Raw genomic sequence first — 15,597 nt, 5'->3', positions numbered from 1 at the left:
CGTGACATTTTGGGCCGAACGAATTTTTTTCTGTCATACTTATGACACTTCTATGACGATAATTGTGACAAAACCTGGTATCATCATAGATGTGGTGGGCTCCTACTTCTATGACAAAAAATCATGACAGAAAATGGGCTTTTCGTCCTGTGCGAGCCGGAGACGCAACTGCATGACATTCTTTGGGCCGTCCATGACGGAAAAAAACGTGGTAGAAGCGAGGGCGAGGAAAATATCAGGGAGTTCCCGGTTACGGTGGGTGGTCGCGGGCCGAGCAATGCGCGTTTCTCTCGTACGTACGCACGTGCGTGCGAGGCGTTGGGCTCTAACTGTACCCGAGCGAGGCGTTGGGCTCTAACTGAACCCGAGCGATTGCACTGCACGCTACCCATTACTGAACCCGAGCGATTGATCGATCCCTTGTTGTTAACTGAACCCGAGTGATTCCTTCGCTACTGCTGCTAACTGAAGCCGATCGATGCTGCCTCTGGATGAACAGTGAGCGTTGTTAGGGGGGTTGGATGAACAGTTCCCGGTGGGGGTTGAATGAACAGGACCCCCGTGGTAGTAGAGGCCGTTGCCGCTGGATGAACAGTACCCCGATCGATCGAGCCGGTGGAGGGGTGGATGAACAGGACCCCGTGGAGGGCTGGATGAACAGGACGACCCCGTGGAGGGCTGGTTGAATAGTAGCCGGTGGAGGGCTGGATGAACAGTAACCCGTGGAGGGGTGGTTGAACAGGACCCCGTGGAGAGGGCTGGTTGAACAGTAGCCGGTGGAGGAGCGCGCGGTGGAGGCTGGATGAACAGGAGCCCGTGGAGGGGTGGTTGAACAGGACCCCGTGGAGAGGGCTGGTTGAACAGTAGCCGGTGGAGGAGCGCGGTGGAGGCTGGATGAACAGGAGCCCGTGGATGAACAGTCGCAGGTGAAGGCTGAGGAGGTCGACGGTGGATGAACAGTAGCCCGTGGAGGCTGGAGGAGGTCGACGATGAAGATGAACAGTATCGTGTGGAGTCCCGTTTTGCGGTACGCCACACCCCTCCCGATGAACAGAACCCCCGTTTCGACCGTAGCGCTCCAACACAAGTCTGTTTCCTCCGTTTTGCGGTACGCCACACCCCTCCTGATCAACAGGACTCCGTTTCGACCGTAGGAGGCCCGTTTCCTCCATTTTGCGGTACGCCAGACCCCTCCCGATGAACAGGATTCCGTTTCGACCGTGGCCGGTCAAACACAAGGCCGTTTTCCTCCGTTCTGCGGTACGCCAGGCCTCGTTTCCATCGGCTGTTCCATCCAAGCCGGTTGGCTCCCGATGAACAGCACGTGTTCCATTGCCTTCCGATGAACACGACGCATTCCTTTGCCTCCCCATGAACACGACGATGACGCAGTTTCTCCGTTCTGACCCAACCATGTACACGGGCCCTGGCCGTACGTATGCGCGAGTAGGCGTTTGAGACCCCGTCCGAATGGACGTACGTGGCCATATTTACTTTCTTGCACCCTGGCCGCTGTACGTAAGTGTACATGCTACGTGCGCGCCTCTACTAAGACACGTGCGCGCTTCTACTATGACACGTGCCCTTCCTTACACAGCCACGGTTCATCGCTGCAGCCTGCAGACAGACCGATCGTATGTACGTACACGTTCGCGACGAGAATGACATTGCTACGTACGCTTCGACCAGGTGGGTCCCGACTGTCAAGCACTTCCTTGCGTGCGAAGATGTAGCTGGTGGGTCTCAGCAGTCAGGGGGCGAATCATTTTTTTGCCTGTAATATGGACGCACTTCCTTGCGTGCGAAGATGTAGCTGGTGGGTCCCAGCTGTCAGGGGTAAATGTTTTTTTCACGAAATACGATGGCTCGTCCGGTGGGTCCCTGCTGTCGGGTGAAGGAATCATTGTTTTGCGCGTAATAAGGAGGCATTTCCTTGTGTGCGGCCGTGGACCCAGCTGTCAGCCTCTCCACGTACAGTCCACGTCTGATGGATGTCGTTCATTGACCATGTTGACCACGCCACGCCGAGAGCACCAGGGCGGTGGGAGACGGCGAGGCCTAGGAAGGGAACGACACGGAGCCGGGGAAGACGCGGCAATGGATGCCCACACGCGATGGGAATACGAGGGTTTACTGGTCCGGCCGCCGTCGCCGGAAAATAACAGGAGGTGTGGGTGAGTAGAGGAATGGTCTGGCCAGCAATGAGTAGGGTGGGGCAGTGCGGTCTGTGCGGCAGCACAGCCGGCCACGGGAGGCGGGAGCAGGCAGTCCCACCGGTGCTGGTTTGGGCGGCTGGAGCAAGAAGACCAGAGGTTGAAGAAGCACTACGGCCGTTGGATGGACATCGTACGGTCTCTGCAGCTAGAATCGTTTATATTGACTAAGTTGACAAAACCCTTACGCGTCAACTTAGTAGGCCCACAGGTCAGCCTCCGAAACAGTGAGCCCCAGATGTCAGGGGGAGGAATCATTTTTGGGCGGCTGAAGCTAGAATATCCGAGATTGAAGAAGAAGCACGACATCCGTTGGATGGACATCCAACGGCCACTGCTGCTAGAACCGTGTGTTGACTATAAATTGACAAAGCCTTGCATACGCGTCAACTTACTTTTTTTAGGGGACACGTCAACTTAGTAGGCCCACAAGTGTGTGGCAGAGAACTTATAGCCCATTTGCGGTTTGTAAGAATGTACAATCCATTTTAAATTCTAATGGAATTTATTACATCTCATTTATAGTTTGTTAAAAGTACAACCCATTTTCTAGCTAGGACAACGATTAATAATTTCAACCAACCGTTCAAAACAGAATTCAATAAAAAAATTCCACATTTTGATGGGATCCGAAATATTTTTATCCCGAAATTTCTAGTCAGATTAAATACAACTAGCGGGTGCGCCCGCGTATTTGCGCGGCTAGATTTTGATAGATTTATTCACTGTACCCTCTATGCATTTTCGTTTAGCTTTGTATATGGTTCTTTGTATCTCCATCTATTCTTCGTTCCTTTTCCATTTATTTTTTCCATTGATGTCATTTGACTACATTGCTATAATCAATCAGAGGAATACTAAAAGATCTATCCTTGTAATGAATTCAAAAAAAACTTTTCTACATATTTTTATTTAGTATATATGGATGATTGGTTTACAACTTTCCATTTATTTTTATTTTTTTGAATTTTTATCAACTCAAATTTCCATTTGGTTTATTGTATATTGTACATAATAATATACTCAGGACATATTCATAATATTATTTTACTTCGCGTGATTGAAGTTACTACACTTTTTTCATGTATTCGCTGAACCATTATTTTTTTCTCACTTATTTACCAAATGTATGATTTATATCCGAATTTGCTAGTATATGTGCATTTGGATGGGTGGATTTGTGTGTATATTTCAGTGAAAAAAGAAACGTTTGTGTACATATTTTTTATAAAATTTATTTATCTAGATGAATTTATGAAATTAGGTAATTTCAATTGAAATTTAGAAAATTGGATTAATAATGTTCGTCGTATCAAGCCTACACCGGCCGTTCGGTATTGATATAGGCCAATCAGATTACTTTGGATAACCACGGTGTTTTTTATGGACTTGGTCAAACTTGTTTAAGTTTGAATCAGGGCAAACCTAGATCTTCAAAAAAAATTGGATCGGAAGGAATATATAGATGCATGTGCCTGTTTATTACTCAAGTTGATGTGATGACTATATAAGTTTGTTTGCAGTTGCAGGTCATGACATTATTGGAAGATTGCTTTGACGGTACTAATTTTTGTGAAGGAAACATACATGCTTCATTGGAGAGTTACAGCAAGACGGTTGATTAGAGTAGATTTGAGTGATTATGTCACAGTATATATATTTTTTTCACAGTATATGATTGTTTATTCGCTAAAAAAGGTATATGATGGGCTATATTTCTGTGCGAAACAGTGTCGTACTCGTTGATGTGCTTCACATGCAACGTTTTTCTCAACTGTGACTAACAGTTTTGATGTAGTGTTGAACGGGGTGATTATCTAAGCTATATATAATATAGCATAATAGGATCCGAATTGCATATCACGTTGATGCCGAGTTGAAATCGAATTCATATTGAGTAAGGTATTATGAAAAGAAATCTGAACCCAACTATTTTTTTGAGAATCAAATCTGAACGCATCTATTGAGTAAGGTATACACCGAGCAGTCGTCATGCAGGCCCATTGAGGATCATTTTTCTGAACAGGTTACCCACGTGTAACACACTCGTATTTTCCTCACTGCCTCAGTTGATCCCCTTTCTGTCTCTCTTCTCTCGGCTCATAGACTTCCCCCAAATGGGATGTTGACTGGTCTCCTCGTCGGCGAAGTTCAATCTCGTCGCTGGCGACCACAGAATGGATCCACGATGAACCTCCGCTCCTCTTCTTGGTTTTAGTTCATCTGATTATGCATCCTCTGGTCAAGGCTTCAAACCCTAGCCACTGTGGTCTGGATCGAGGCGGATTGGAGTTGCAGCACGGACTGCTCGGCGCAGTGGTTCTCTCAGGCGGAGTAGGATACAGGTATGAATCCCTCCGTATCTTCTCAGCAGTTTATCCACTCTCCTCTTTTCCAAGCTTTATATGAGCAGCATGGGCGGGCTGCTGTTATTGTGTTGACCTTCTCATGGCTTGTTCGATTCCTACCAAATGTTAGTGTTCATGATAAACATCATTCCTAATGCAGATTATGTCTTATATTTCATAAACATCACTATAAAATAGATTTATTTATTTGTTGTCGCCATGTCCTAGCAAGAAGACTTTTAACTTGTTGATTATAATTTTGTTCATATGTGTCAGTCTGAAAAGGCTGCATGAGATATTGATGTTTTACTTCCGCAAAGAAAACAATATATTTGTTTCGCCTACTTTTATCTTCTGTCTTACCACTTGTATTCTTCCTTACGGTGCCACGAATAATGGATTTTCCTTTGGCATGGCCGACGACAAACTCTTCATCTTCAGGCCTTTGTAATCGTTATTGCAGCCGGACTTCTACCACTGTAAGTGCTATTGATCTGCGTCCTTTGTAATCCAAATCAGCTCTTGTACTGTTCCTCATATTTTTATATTACTTGTACTACTGGAACTTTTCTAAAAATCAATGCGATAGAAGAATTGTCACCAAGACATAAAACTCAAGAAAGTGTATGTGTGAATGTATTTCAAATAATTACAAGATGACATGCTTTTCATAGTGCTAATGTCTCGTCCTTATACTGGTAGATACTATGAATAAAGCATTCTATTTTCCCCTTCTATTGGTAGATATATAAATATAGCATTCATTTTTTTCTGGAGTAACGATATAGTGCTATAACTTTCAATCTTACAATATAATTACTATCCTTTTTGTATAACTTGGTAATACAAATAGGTTGCCTCAATATCTATTTGATAAGATCCCCAATTTTCTAGATAACTTTCTCGTTCTCCTAGGCTTTGCTTCCCATACTTCATCATCATCTTCAAGCCTTGTGTTTTTTTACTATTGCTACAAAAGATTTCTTGTTTCCACGGACATTTTTTTTCCTTTCGTTCTGACAAACTTGTCTTGGTGCATTCATCCTCTGAGTCATCTGATACTACATCAGATCTCAGTCTCCTCTTCTTGTCACTGCGTAGTTCATGTGACGATGATGGTATTTTTTCCCTGGCGCCCATCTTTCATTATTGAAGTTCCATTACTATTGACTGGTTCCACTTTAACAGGAACCAATTCACATGATAATTTTGTAGCTGAAACTTTATTGTTCTGTGACTGCAAAATAAATAAATATTTTCAAAATTAGACAAATATTTAAAATTTAGAAGTGTGTATTGTGAAAAAACAAACCACCTTTTTGTCAAGCATGTTCTGCTTCTTCATTTCATGTTTTAACACGGTGCCCACTTCATCATCCATCAATTCCTGTGTAAGATGTATAGTTAGAGAATTATAAACGTGATACTTTGTTTTTCAAGGAAAACAACTTTACCTCCTCGTCTTTATCATTCAAGTAGAGTTTCTCGAGCCGATCATCAGGCACAAATGTTCTATTAACTAATTTTGTGTGCCAAAGCTGATGTTACTATCATTGAGCTTGAATCAAAAAATAAGTCTTTTTCCACAGGCTTCATCTGCGTGAGCAATCCAACAACATCTGTATATTTGGAGATTAATTACATGGCTGATAGAAATATTAATAGTTGAAAGTCATAGGTACAACTATAACATACCTGCGCATTGTATATCTTTTTCTGCCCGTTCTTGTAGTGTCTCCTTGGTTGTGAAACTGAAGTAAAAATCTGGGAAAACCTCTGCAGATCCTTTAACCTCCTTTACCTTTGTGTTGTATGCAAAAAATATTTTATTTTCATTGCTCGTTGGACGACACTTCATAGATTCCACAACCTTCAAATTGTTGAAAGCGTAAATAGACTGCTCTTTAATTTTTGATCTAAAAGTGTCTATTAGGTTCTTCCAGGTAAAAGCATGAATTGTTTGGCCCTGTGAAAACAATGGGATATACTTAACAATTGTTGCTGAAACAGATAGAACAATGTGCGGTTACTTATATATAGAAAGAACATACCTCTTCATCCATCAAAATCATATCTAGGCTGATTAGTTCATCGGTTGTAGGATTGATCGATTCCCACATAATCATTACTTTCACTTGTATGTTCCAGTTTCCCCCCCTTGTTCTTAAGTCACTCAACTTCTTGTACGCCATAATGCTCCTCCTTTAGAAGGAATAGAAAAATAGTTCACAATTGACAAAGTAACTACAAAAAAAATATTCGGAATAAATGAGTTTATACTAAATAATAATTACCAAACTCTCTGATTCAGGTGAGAAGTTGGTCGGCAAGACTGCATTGGACGTCAAGTTGTACATTGATGGTGTGTCTTCGTCAGGAGTTGAGTTGCATGTCCGGCCGTCGTCTTTATCATTCAAGTAGAGTTTCTCGAGCCAATCATCAGGCACAAATGTTCTATTAACTAATTTTGTGTGCCAAAGCTGATGTTACTATCATTGAGCTTGAATCAAAAAATAAGTCTTTTTCCACAGGCTTCATCTGCGTGAGCAATCCAACGACATCTGTATATTTGGAGATTAATTACATGGCTGATACAAATATTAATAGTTCAAAGCCATAGGTACAACTATAACATACCTGCGCATTGTATATATTTTTCTGCGCGTTCTTGTAGTGTTTCCTTGGTTGTGAAACTGAAGTAAAAATCTGGGGAAACCTCTGCGGATCCTTTAACCTCCTTTACCTTTGTGTTGTATGCAAAAAATATTTATTTTCATTGCTCGTTGGACGACACTTTGTAGATTCCACAACCTTCAAATTGTTGAAAGCGTAAATAGACTGCTCTTTAATTTTTGATCTAAAAGTGTCTATTAGGTTCTTCCAGGTAAAAGCATGAATTGTTTGGCCCTGTGAAAACAATGGGATATACTTAACAATTGTTGCTGAAACAGATAGAACAATGTGCGGTTACTTATATATAGAAAGAACATACCTCTTCATCCATCAAAATCATATCTAGGCTGATTAGTTCATCGGTTGTAGGATTGATCGATTCCCACATAATCATTACTTTCACTTGTGCGTTCTAGTTTCCCCCCTTGTTCTTAAGTCACTCAACTTCTTGTACGCCATAATGCTCCTCCTTCAGAAGGAACAGAAAAATAGTTCACAATTGACAAAGTAACTACAAAAAAAATATTCGGAATAAATGAGTTTATACTAAATAATAATTACCAAACTCTCTGATTCATGTGAGAAGTTGGTCGGCAAGACTGCATTGGACGTCAAGTTGTACATTGATGGTGTGTCTTCGTCAGGAGTTGAGTTGCATGTCCGGCCGTCGTTCCAATTTACTTCGGCTCCTGCAGAATTTGATAATCTCCTTGGCGTGATGTGCATTGGGTGGCTTGGGTTTGGTGGCATGATATGCTTTGGCTGGCTGGGGAGGGCTTGTATATATATATGTGTATATATATGTATATATAGAAAGTCTATTAAGGACCCAGGATGAAGAATAAGAAGTAATTCTTCAACCCAGTCATCCGACCGAGCAACAGTGTGGCTTAACGACTCCTCAACCGATAAAAATATTATTCCACGTCTACCGCCGTAAATTTACCTTGCTTACGTTGATGCGACGGTTGACTGGTCCTTTGGAGCTAGCCCACGCTACGTCTCCACCCGTACCCATGTCTTTTCTAATCAGGTGCGAGCGGTTCACGTTCCTCTCTCCGCCCCTCCTCGCTGGCGATTGCGGTTTGCGGAGGCGGCGGCAGCCATGTCGATGGCGCCGGAGGGACAATCTTGAAGCAAGGGCTACCCCTCTCTCTCCTGCGTGGATTATCCCCCCTTTCCCTCTTCATGCGGTAGCGACCAGGAGGCGAACTGGGCTGTGCATCGATTTGGTGCGAGCTTGGCGGCGGCAACGATCTTTTCCGGCGTCCCTCTCCATCGTCAGCGGTCTTCTCGTTGGTAACACCACCCTCTTCCTCTTCCATTCCCTTTTCTCCATGAATTTCTTAATTTTTAGGGTTAGGGTTCTGGATTTTTGAGGAGCAGGGTAAAGAAAGGGTAAAAAGACCAAGAAATTAAGGAGATGAAAGAGAAGAGATGAGCTTGCATACTGAAGGGGGTGATGGAGAAAACCTTAGCTCGTCAGTGGGATCAAATCAAGGAGGTGGGGATCACGCAGGAGGAGAAGCTGCGGAGGAGGAACAACACCAGAGTATCTTCTTAGATCCAGCCAAACGTGATAGCCCTGTTTCTTGTCTATCTTCTCTGTTTTAGATGAACTGTTATTCCTTATCTCTTCTTTAGAGCTCCACTGCTAAAAAAAAATAGAACCAGTTCCGGCCATTTTCACTTGGAATGGATTTGGGATGCTGCTACTGTATTTAGGATGGTATCCCATCATTCTGAATCTGCTTCAGAACTGAACACTAGTGACGCTTCAGAACTTTCTGTAGGTGCAGACCTGAAGACTAGTGAGACACAGTAGCAACTAGCGAAAATGACAAGTGCAGAATTTTGTTTTCCTTTTACAATTCATCGTACATTTTGTAGCTCTTTGTCACCTCTGTGAAAGCACTGCATACGCCTTCAGTACACTAACCTTTCTCAGGTTTGCTTCTCACATTTTTACAATGTGCTTAAGGAGAATGATGAATGGTTAAGCACCTATTTATTTCTAGTTTTGATTTGTTGATGCACACTCAGCACAAGAATAAAACTGTACATGCTCCAATTTTACGTTGATGTAAACAAGCGATGCAATCTACTCCCTCCGTTCCCAAATGTAAGTCTTTTAAGATACTCCAACAAGTGACTATATACGGAGCAAAATGAGCGAATATGCACTCTAAAATATGTCTACATACATCCGTATCTTATAGTCTATTTGAAATGTCTAAAAAGACTTACATTTAGGAACGGAGGGAGTACGTTGCATGCAAGTTTGGAAAATGTATTAGTTGGACATGCTCCTATTTTTTGTTGGCCCTATATCTCTTATCTTTGTCTCTCAGAATTCTTACAAACAGGATTAGGACCTCTCAGTGTATTAGTTTAACTGTTGAGGGTCCCAATCCTGTTTCTATTTTGGTTCGTCTTGTTTTAGCTCCTACTGACCTTGTTCATGGATACAACAACCGAGAAGCGCAAGATGATTTTGCAAGTTTTGGTTCAGTTGACACTTAAGTGTTTTTGTTACAGATTTGTAGCTCCTCTTTCTTTTAATCTTCTTTCTAAAAAGTAACTCCACTGATTAGTAGGATCAATAACAAACATAATAAAGTTGCCACACTTGCATTCTTGGAAGATCCATTGAAGGAACATGGCAAATCTCACCAATTGATGTTTGTTTTAAAGAAAAATAGCTCGACACCATCACATTTGCATGGGCATGTCTAGGTTTTTCCTCTCAAGGAAACGCACTCATTCTCTTCTGAGTTTGAGTTTAATCTGTACTGTACTATTTCCATTAGCACTATGCATTTCAGTTTTGGACACTCTAATGGCAACATTAGGTATGCTTAGCAAAACTAATCATTCTGGGATCAACACATCATATGACGATACATGGGCTTTAGTTACCTCATAGAACTGTGTACATGTTTATTGATCCAAAAAAGATGTCTTGTAAAACGTGATCTTGATGATGGCATTACCCTTTACTCTACCTTCGCACAATATGTCCATGTATATTTAATGCGATCTTTCACTATAGAACAATAGTAGTTGTTGTAAGTTTTTCCTAAAGTTTCTGCCAAAATCATCATGTTAGAGCCACTGGTTTCTGGAAACTGTAATGGGGAAGAACCCATTTATCAATTTCAGAACCAGGATTTTTGGGTTGCATATTTTATAATGTGTTCGATTGTTTGGAACTAGTGGAATAAAATTGCATAGCAATATTAAATTTTACATGTCCTGTGTTGCCTCGTTGACCTCTAGTTAGGTAGCAGTTCTATGTTGGTATTGAGCTGGTCAACAGAAAGTGCATAGGCGTCCTGCGGCATCTACCACAACGCAAGCATAGCTGCGACCTTGGTATCTAGCCTCTTGCAAATTTTCTTAAGCTTGTAGTTTGGGTTCTTGCAATTTTTCTCCAGCTTGTAGTTTGGGTGGATGCTAGGTGTTAATTTTGTTGGCATGTTCTTCTACTGTTTCGTCATTCTCATGGAGGAACAAATATCCAATGTCAAAAGGAAGGTATTTGTTTCCAACTAGCGTTGTTTCTTGATGTGGTTTATATCAATTGAAGCGCGGTTCATTCTCTAGTTCAGTTTTTGTTTTTGGAGTGATCCACGTGAGGCCGCACCATATAACTAAGCTCTAGTTATTGTCATCAATCATGATGAACTCCATGGAAACATAATGTTTTCTCCTCTTTGCAGAATTCCCCTAGTGTGTATCGACTTTAGGGCTATTGTGTAATGGACTTGTGTAATTGCCTTATGAAAGTCACTGCTTGAATTTGCCTTGCATTTTTTGTAAGGTATGGAAGAAAGTTTTTTTGGTAGAATGTACATGATGAGCAATTCTGGTTCATCGGTTGCACCATATGCAAATACGCATGTATTTTTTTAGCTGACCTTATCTCACTTGATCCACGTTTTGTGATTTTATCAGGAAAATGGCAAATAGTGAATCTGCTATAATCAAGGAAGGAAGAAGCTGTTTGTAAGCGACTTGGAGACTAAGTATCTTGAGACACTCAACATGTGCTAGTTTTAGTTATATAGTACCAATGCATGGGAGATATACTAGTTGATAGTCATTACGTTGCACGAATCTGTAGAAAACAGTTTTATATTGCAAACTTTTATGGGCACACGAGGCCATGTGAGAAGTTCTTATGCCGTCTGATTTTGGTCTTGCTGATTATTCTTATTTCGTGTGATTTTACAATAAGCTATAGTGATGCATATTTCATTTTTTTTCTTGTCCTGACGTGTGAAATACAGGTTTTATAAATAAATAAACGACAGTTTGCTTACATTCATCTCTACAACAACGGGTTCAGATCCTCTGCAGTACCATATGGTGCTGTAGTGTGGATGACATGTGGGGCCAGGTCCCACATGGCGTATGTGTCAAGAATTTTACGTGGGAAATGTCACCTCTCGGTATACTTGTTACTTCAGTTTCATGGTCATTGGCTCAAGGAGGCAAAAAGAAAAAAAGAAATCTGTACGTAATCTGGTGTCACGTCGGTGTGTCGTAATATTACATTACCTTGTCTAGTTTGCTGGTGGTTGGATCATGAAGGCAAACCATAATCTTACCTCGTCTAGTTTGCTGGTCGTTGGCTCACGAAGGCAAACCATACCACCCAGGTCCAATTTTCTTACAGCAAGGATGGTTTGGACGCTGAAAGGGCTGGGGTGAACACCCTGGGTGACGAATAGCGCTATATATATTGAAAAGGAATAAATCTATTCCACTCATACTTGGCTCCTAGCACTTTCGCTAGTCACCACACCAGCAACACAGTCAGGGGCACCATCTGCCCAAATGGTGAAAGGCACCGACGCCTTCAGACCAAACTGCGCCAACAAATGTGCAGCAGTATTACAGGTTCTCCTACAGAATAAGAAGTCTGAGACCTCAAAAGAGGTATAGCATAAACTACGAGCCTCACGCAGGAGGATGCCAATGTAGGAATTATCATAATATCTTGACTTCAGCGCCCCCACCAAAACCTGACAGTCTGATTCAAACGCAATCCTATAAGCTCCCAGGTCAGCAGCCCCCTCGATCGCCTTGAGACAAGCCAAAGCTTCAGCCTGAAGAGCGTTTTGGACATGATCAAGTTTGCCTGCTGCTGCAGCAATGAAAGAGCCCGCCTCATCCCGCGCAATGAAGCCCCATGCACCGGAGCCTGTGTCCTGAAGGAAAGCTGCATCAAAATTTATTTTGATGAAATTTTGCTTAGGCGGCTTCCAAACATGAGCATCAGGATCAACAGGAGCAAGAGAAACTGTAGTATTTTGATCCTGGGAGAAATCCATCAAATGCTTGGTAATAAAAGCACTAGTTTCAGCAATTGATAGTGCCTTTTCACCAGCGTTTACCTTGTTTCTTGCTGTCCACCAGTCCCACAGGAGAGAGACCACATGCACCTGTTTATCCTGGGGAAGCGTCCAGATCTGTCCGAGGACCTCCTTTGGGCTCTTGCATTCACATAGGGCTACCCGAATATCTTCCAGGCATCTTTCCCGCCACAGGGCTTTCACCTTCTTGCACTTAAGAAACAGGTGACCACCATCTTCATCCAAGCGCAGGCACATGGGGCAACGAGTGTCAAGCTCGATCTGTTTTCTATTGATATTCAGTCTTGTGGGTAGGCTATTATGAGCCAGACGCCAAGTGAACAAGCGCACCTTGCTCGGAACACCCAAAGGCCACAATTTGTTCCAGAGGGGGGATCCCTGTTCTTGAATAGCAGAAGTGCTGGCATCATGGTGTAGGCTTCTCTCTCGGATGGCAACCCCCAGCTGATAAGCAGATTTGACCGAGAACTGACCTCTCTTGTCAAAATGCCAGGAAATGAAGTCCTCCATGCCCTGCCTCAGGAGTATAGCCAGAATTGAGTGTGCATCCTCCTCCGAAAAAAGCATACGCACTAGGGCCTCATTCCACTGGTCGGTGACTGGGTTAATGAGCTCCGAGACTTTAGAGACTATTGCATGTCCTTGATGTGTCGCTGGCTGTCTAGAAGAACCCCTCGGAATCCAAGGGTCGGTCCAGACCCGCACAGAGGTGCCGTCACCAATTCTCCACACTATCCCTTCCTTTAACAGATCACGCCCAAGTAAAATACTCCGCCAAGTGTACGACGCGCCTGGTTGAGCTACAACCTCAAGAATGGAGCACTCAGGGAAATATTTTGCTTTCAAAACAGTTGCACAAAGGGTGTCTGGAAACTGCAGGAGCCTCCAGCTTTGCCGAGATAGCATTGCCATATTGAATAAGTGCAGATCCCTGAGACCAAGACCCCCTTCCTTTTTTGATTTTGTCATCCGTTCCCAGCTGACCCAATGGCACTTGTCCTTGCCGTCCTGCTGACTCCACCAGTACCGGCAAATCATCTTGCCAATATCTTCACACAGAGATTTAGTTAGATCAAAGCAAGACATGGCATAGGTGGGTATGGCCTGAGCAACTGCTTTGATGAGAACTTCCTTACCCGCCTTCGAGAGCAGTTTTTCGATCCAGCCCTGTATATGCTTCTAGATTTTCTCTTTCAAATATTCAAATTCTTTACTTTTTGCAGCCCCCAGGTGAACTGGGAGCCCCAAGTAACGTTCGTTTTTTTGATTCAGACGGAATGTGGAGCGCATTGAGCACTTGTTGTTTCCGAGGTCCACTCATACCCTTGCTAAAGAAAGCAGACGACTTATCTTTGTTGATCATCTGGCCCGACTGAGCTTCATACAGAGCCAAGACTTGCTGGAGCTTCTCCGCACTGGCCACTGTCGCTTTCATAACAATGAGTGAATCATCCGCAAAAAATAGATGGTTGATTCTGTGTGCTTGTGGGCAGATCTGGATCCCCTCAATCGTATGATCAAGCTCAGCATGCTGCAGAAGGATGGAGAAAGCTTCCGCACATAAGATGAACAAGTACGGTGATAATGGGTCGCCCTGCCGGAGGCCCCGCTGAGGAAGGAAAACCTCGGTTAGTTTTCCATTCACTTTCACTCGGTATGAAACAGATCGCACACAGTTCATAATAATACTCACCCAAGCACTCGAGAAGCCCATATGCACCATCATTTTCTCAAGGAAGTCCCATTCCACCCTGTCATAGGCTTTACTCATGTCCAATTTGACCGCCACCAGCCCGTCTCGGCCTCCTTTCTTCCTATGCATCATGTGGGTGATCTCATAAGCAAGCAATACATTATCCGTGATCATGCGCCCCGGCACGAAAGCAGATTGGGTCGGGGATATGATGTCCGGGAGGATGACCTTCAAGCGGTTTGCCAAGACCTTTGAGATAAGTTTATAAAGAACATTGCAAAGGCTAATTGGACGGTATTGGGTGAGACGATCAGGGTTCTTTACCTTCGGGATCAACACTATAATTGTCTCATTCCACCCCGCGGGCATGTCACCACCGTTCAAAACACTCAGGACTTCCTCCTGAATTTTAGCTCCCATCTTCTCCCAGAACTTTTTGTAGAAGATCGCCGGCATCCCATCCGGACCCGGGGCCTTAAAATCCCCAATACTGTTCAGAGCATGTGTAATCTCGTCCCCACTTAAAGGCTTCATAAGCTGCTCGTTCATCTCATGGGTTACTGTTTTAGGCACATGTTGGAGAAGTTCATCATTTAGGGGGCCTGCAGAAGACATGAACAAACTTTTGTAGTAGTTAGAGATAAAGGGCCCAATCTCCTCTTCCCTCTCCACCACACCACCCCCGTCCCTCTTCAAGCTCCTGATAGTATTCACCCTTCTCCTCTCAGAGGCATGAGCATGGAAGAATCCTGTATTGCGGTCACCATTTTTGAGCCAATTGACGTGGGCTCGCTGTTGCCAATAGAGATTATATTGGTCCTCCAGCCGACTTAGCTTATACCTCAAAAGATGCTCACGTGAAACCTGATGTTGGTCAATGACTCCGCGCCGACATTTCTCCAAGTCCTTTTTTGCTCTCCTTATCCTATTGCGCGGCTCCCCTAGGACCTCCCTGTCCCATCGAACTAGACTACCACCAATCCTCCTCACCGCCGCCCCTACTGAGCAGAATTCTTCATTTATCGCCGCCTCCCATGCCTCCGTAACCACCTGCTCACACCCCTCCTCCTTCAGCCATCGAGCCTCAAAACGAAAACACCTCTGCCCCCCACCTTGAAAGCCCCCTATTGTTTGCCCATTCAACTCCGCGATCACAGGCCGGTGGTCCGAGTGTCGTGGGTCACCTTTGATAATTTTGTATAGGGGGAAAAGACATCTCCAGCCAACGTTTGCTACCGCCCGATCCAGACGTTCCCTTGTGTAACCGGCCGCATCTCTCCAATTGTTCC

General features: G+C 43.6%; 1 protein-coding gene and 2 long non-coding RNA genes across 4 annotated transcripts; 2 read left to right on the top strand and 1 right to left on the bottom strand.

The window, feature by feature from the left end:
• The first annotated feature begins 4,232 nt into the window (after positions 1–4,232).
• On the top strand, positions 4,233–7,298 carry LOC123119998 (uncharacterized). Its single transcript, XR_006459210.1, has 3 exons — positions 4,233–4,558; positions 5,003–5,040; positions 6,873–7,298. It is a non-coding gene; the product is annotated as an uncharacterized lncRNA (long non-coding RNA).
• On the bottom strand, positions 5,453–6,989 carry LOC123119997 (uncharacterized). Of its 2 annotated transcripts, none has more exons than XM_044539983.1 (5): positions 6,856–6,989; positions 6,613–6,763; positions 6,257–6,527; positions 5,877–6,180; positions 5,453–5,798 (listed from the first exon to the last, which is right to left on the bottom strand). In XM_044539983.1, the coding sequence occupies exons 1-4, from the start codon at positions 6,897–6,899 to the stop codon at positions 6,077–6,079; spliced, it is 570 nt and encodes a 189-aa protein (XP_044395918.1). In that variant the 5' UTR covers positions 6,900–6,989; the 3' UTR covers positions 5,453–5,798; positions 5,877–6,076. The 2 variants fall into 2 exon arrangements, with proteins under 2 accessions (XP_044395918.1, XP_044395919.1); XM_044539984.1 differs by lacking the exon at positions 5,453–5,798 and having other exon boundaries at positions 5,852–5,948; positions 6,016–6,180.
• Positions 7,299–7,815: 517 nt separating the features above from the next.
• On the top strand, positions 7,816–11,504 carry LOC123119999 (uncharacterized). The gene is made up of 2 exons (XR_006459211.1): positions 7,816–11,057; positions 11,192–11,504. It is a non-coding gene; the product is annotated as an uncharacterized lncRNA (long non-coding RNA).
• Positions 11,505–15,597: the final 4,093 nt, after the last annotated feature.

This window comes from Triticum aestivum, chromosome 5D (assembly GCF_018294505.1).
Source record: "Triticum aestivum cultivar Chinese Spring chromosome 5D, IWGSC CS RefSeq v2.1, whole genome shotgun sequence".
In the NCBI taxonomy this organism is placed as follows: Eukaryota; Viridiplantae; Streptophyta; class Magnoliopsida; order Poales; family Poaceae; genus Triticum; species Triticum aestivum.
The sequence above is the reverse complement of the archived record's forward strand: the minus strand, read 5'-3'. Positions and strand labels throughout refer to the sequence as shown.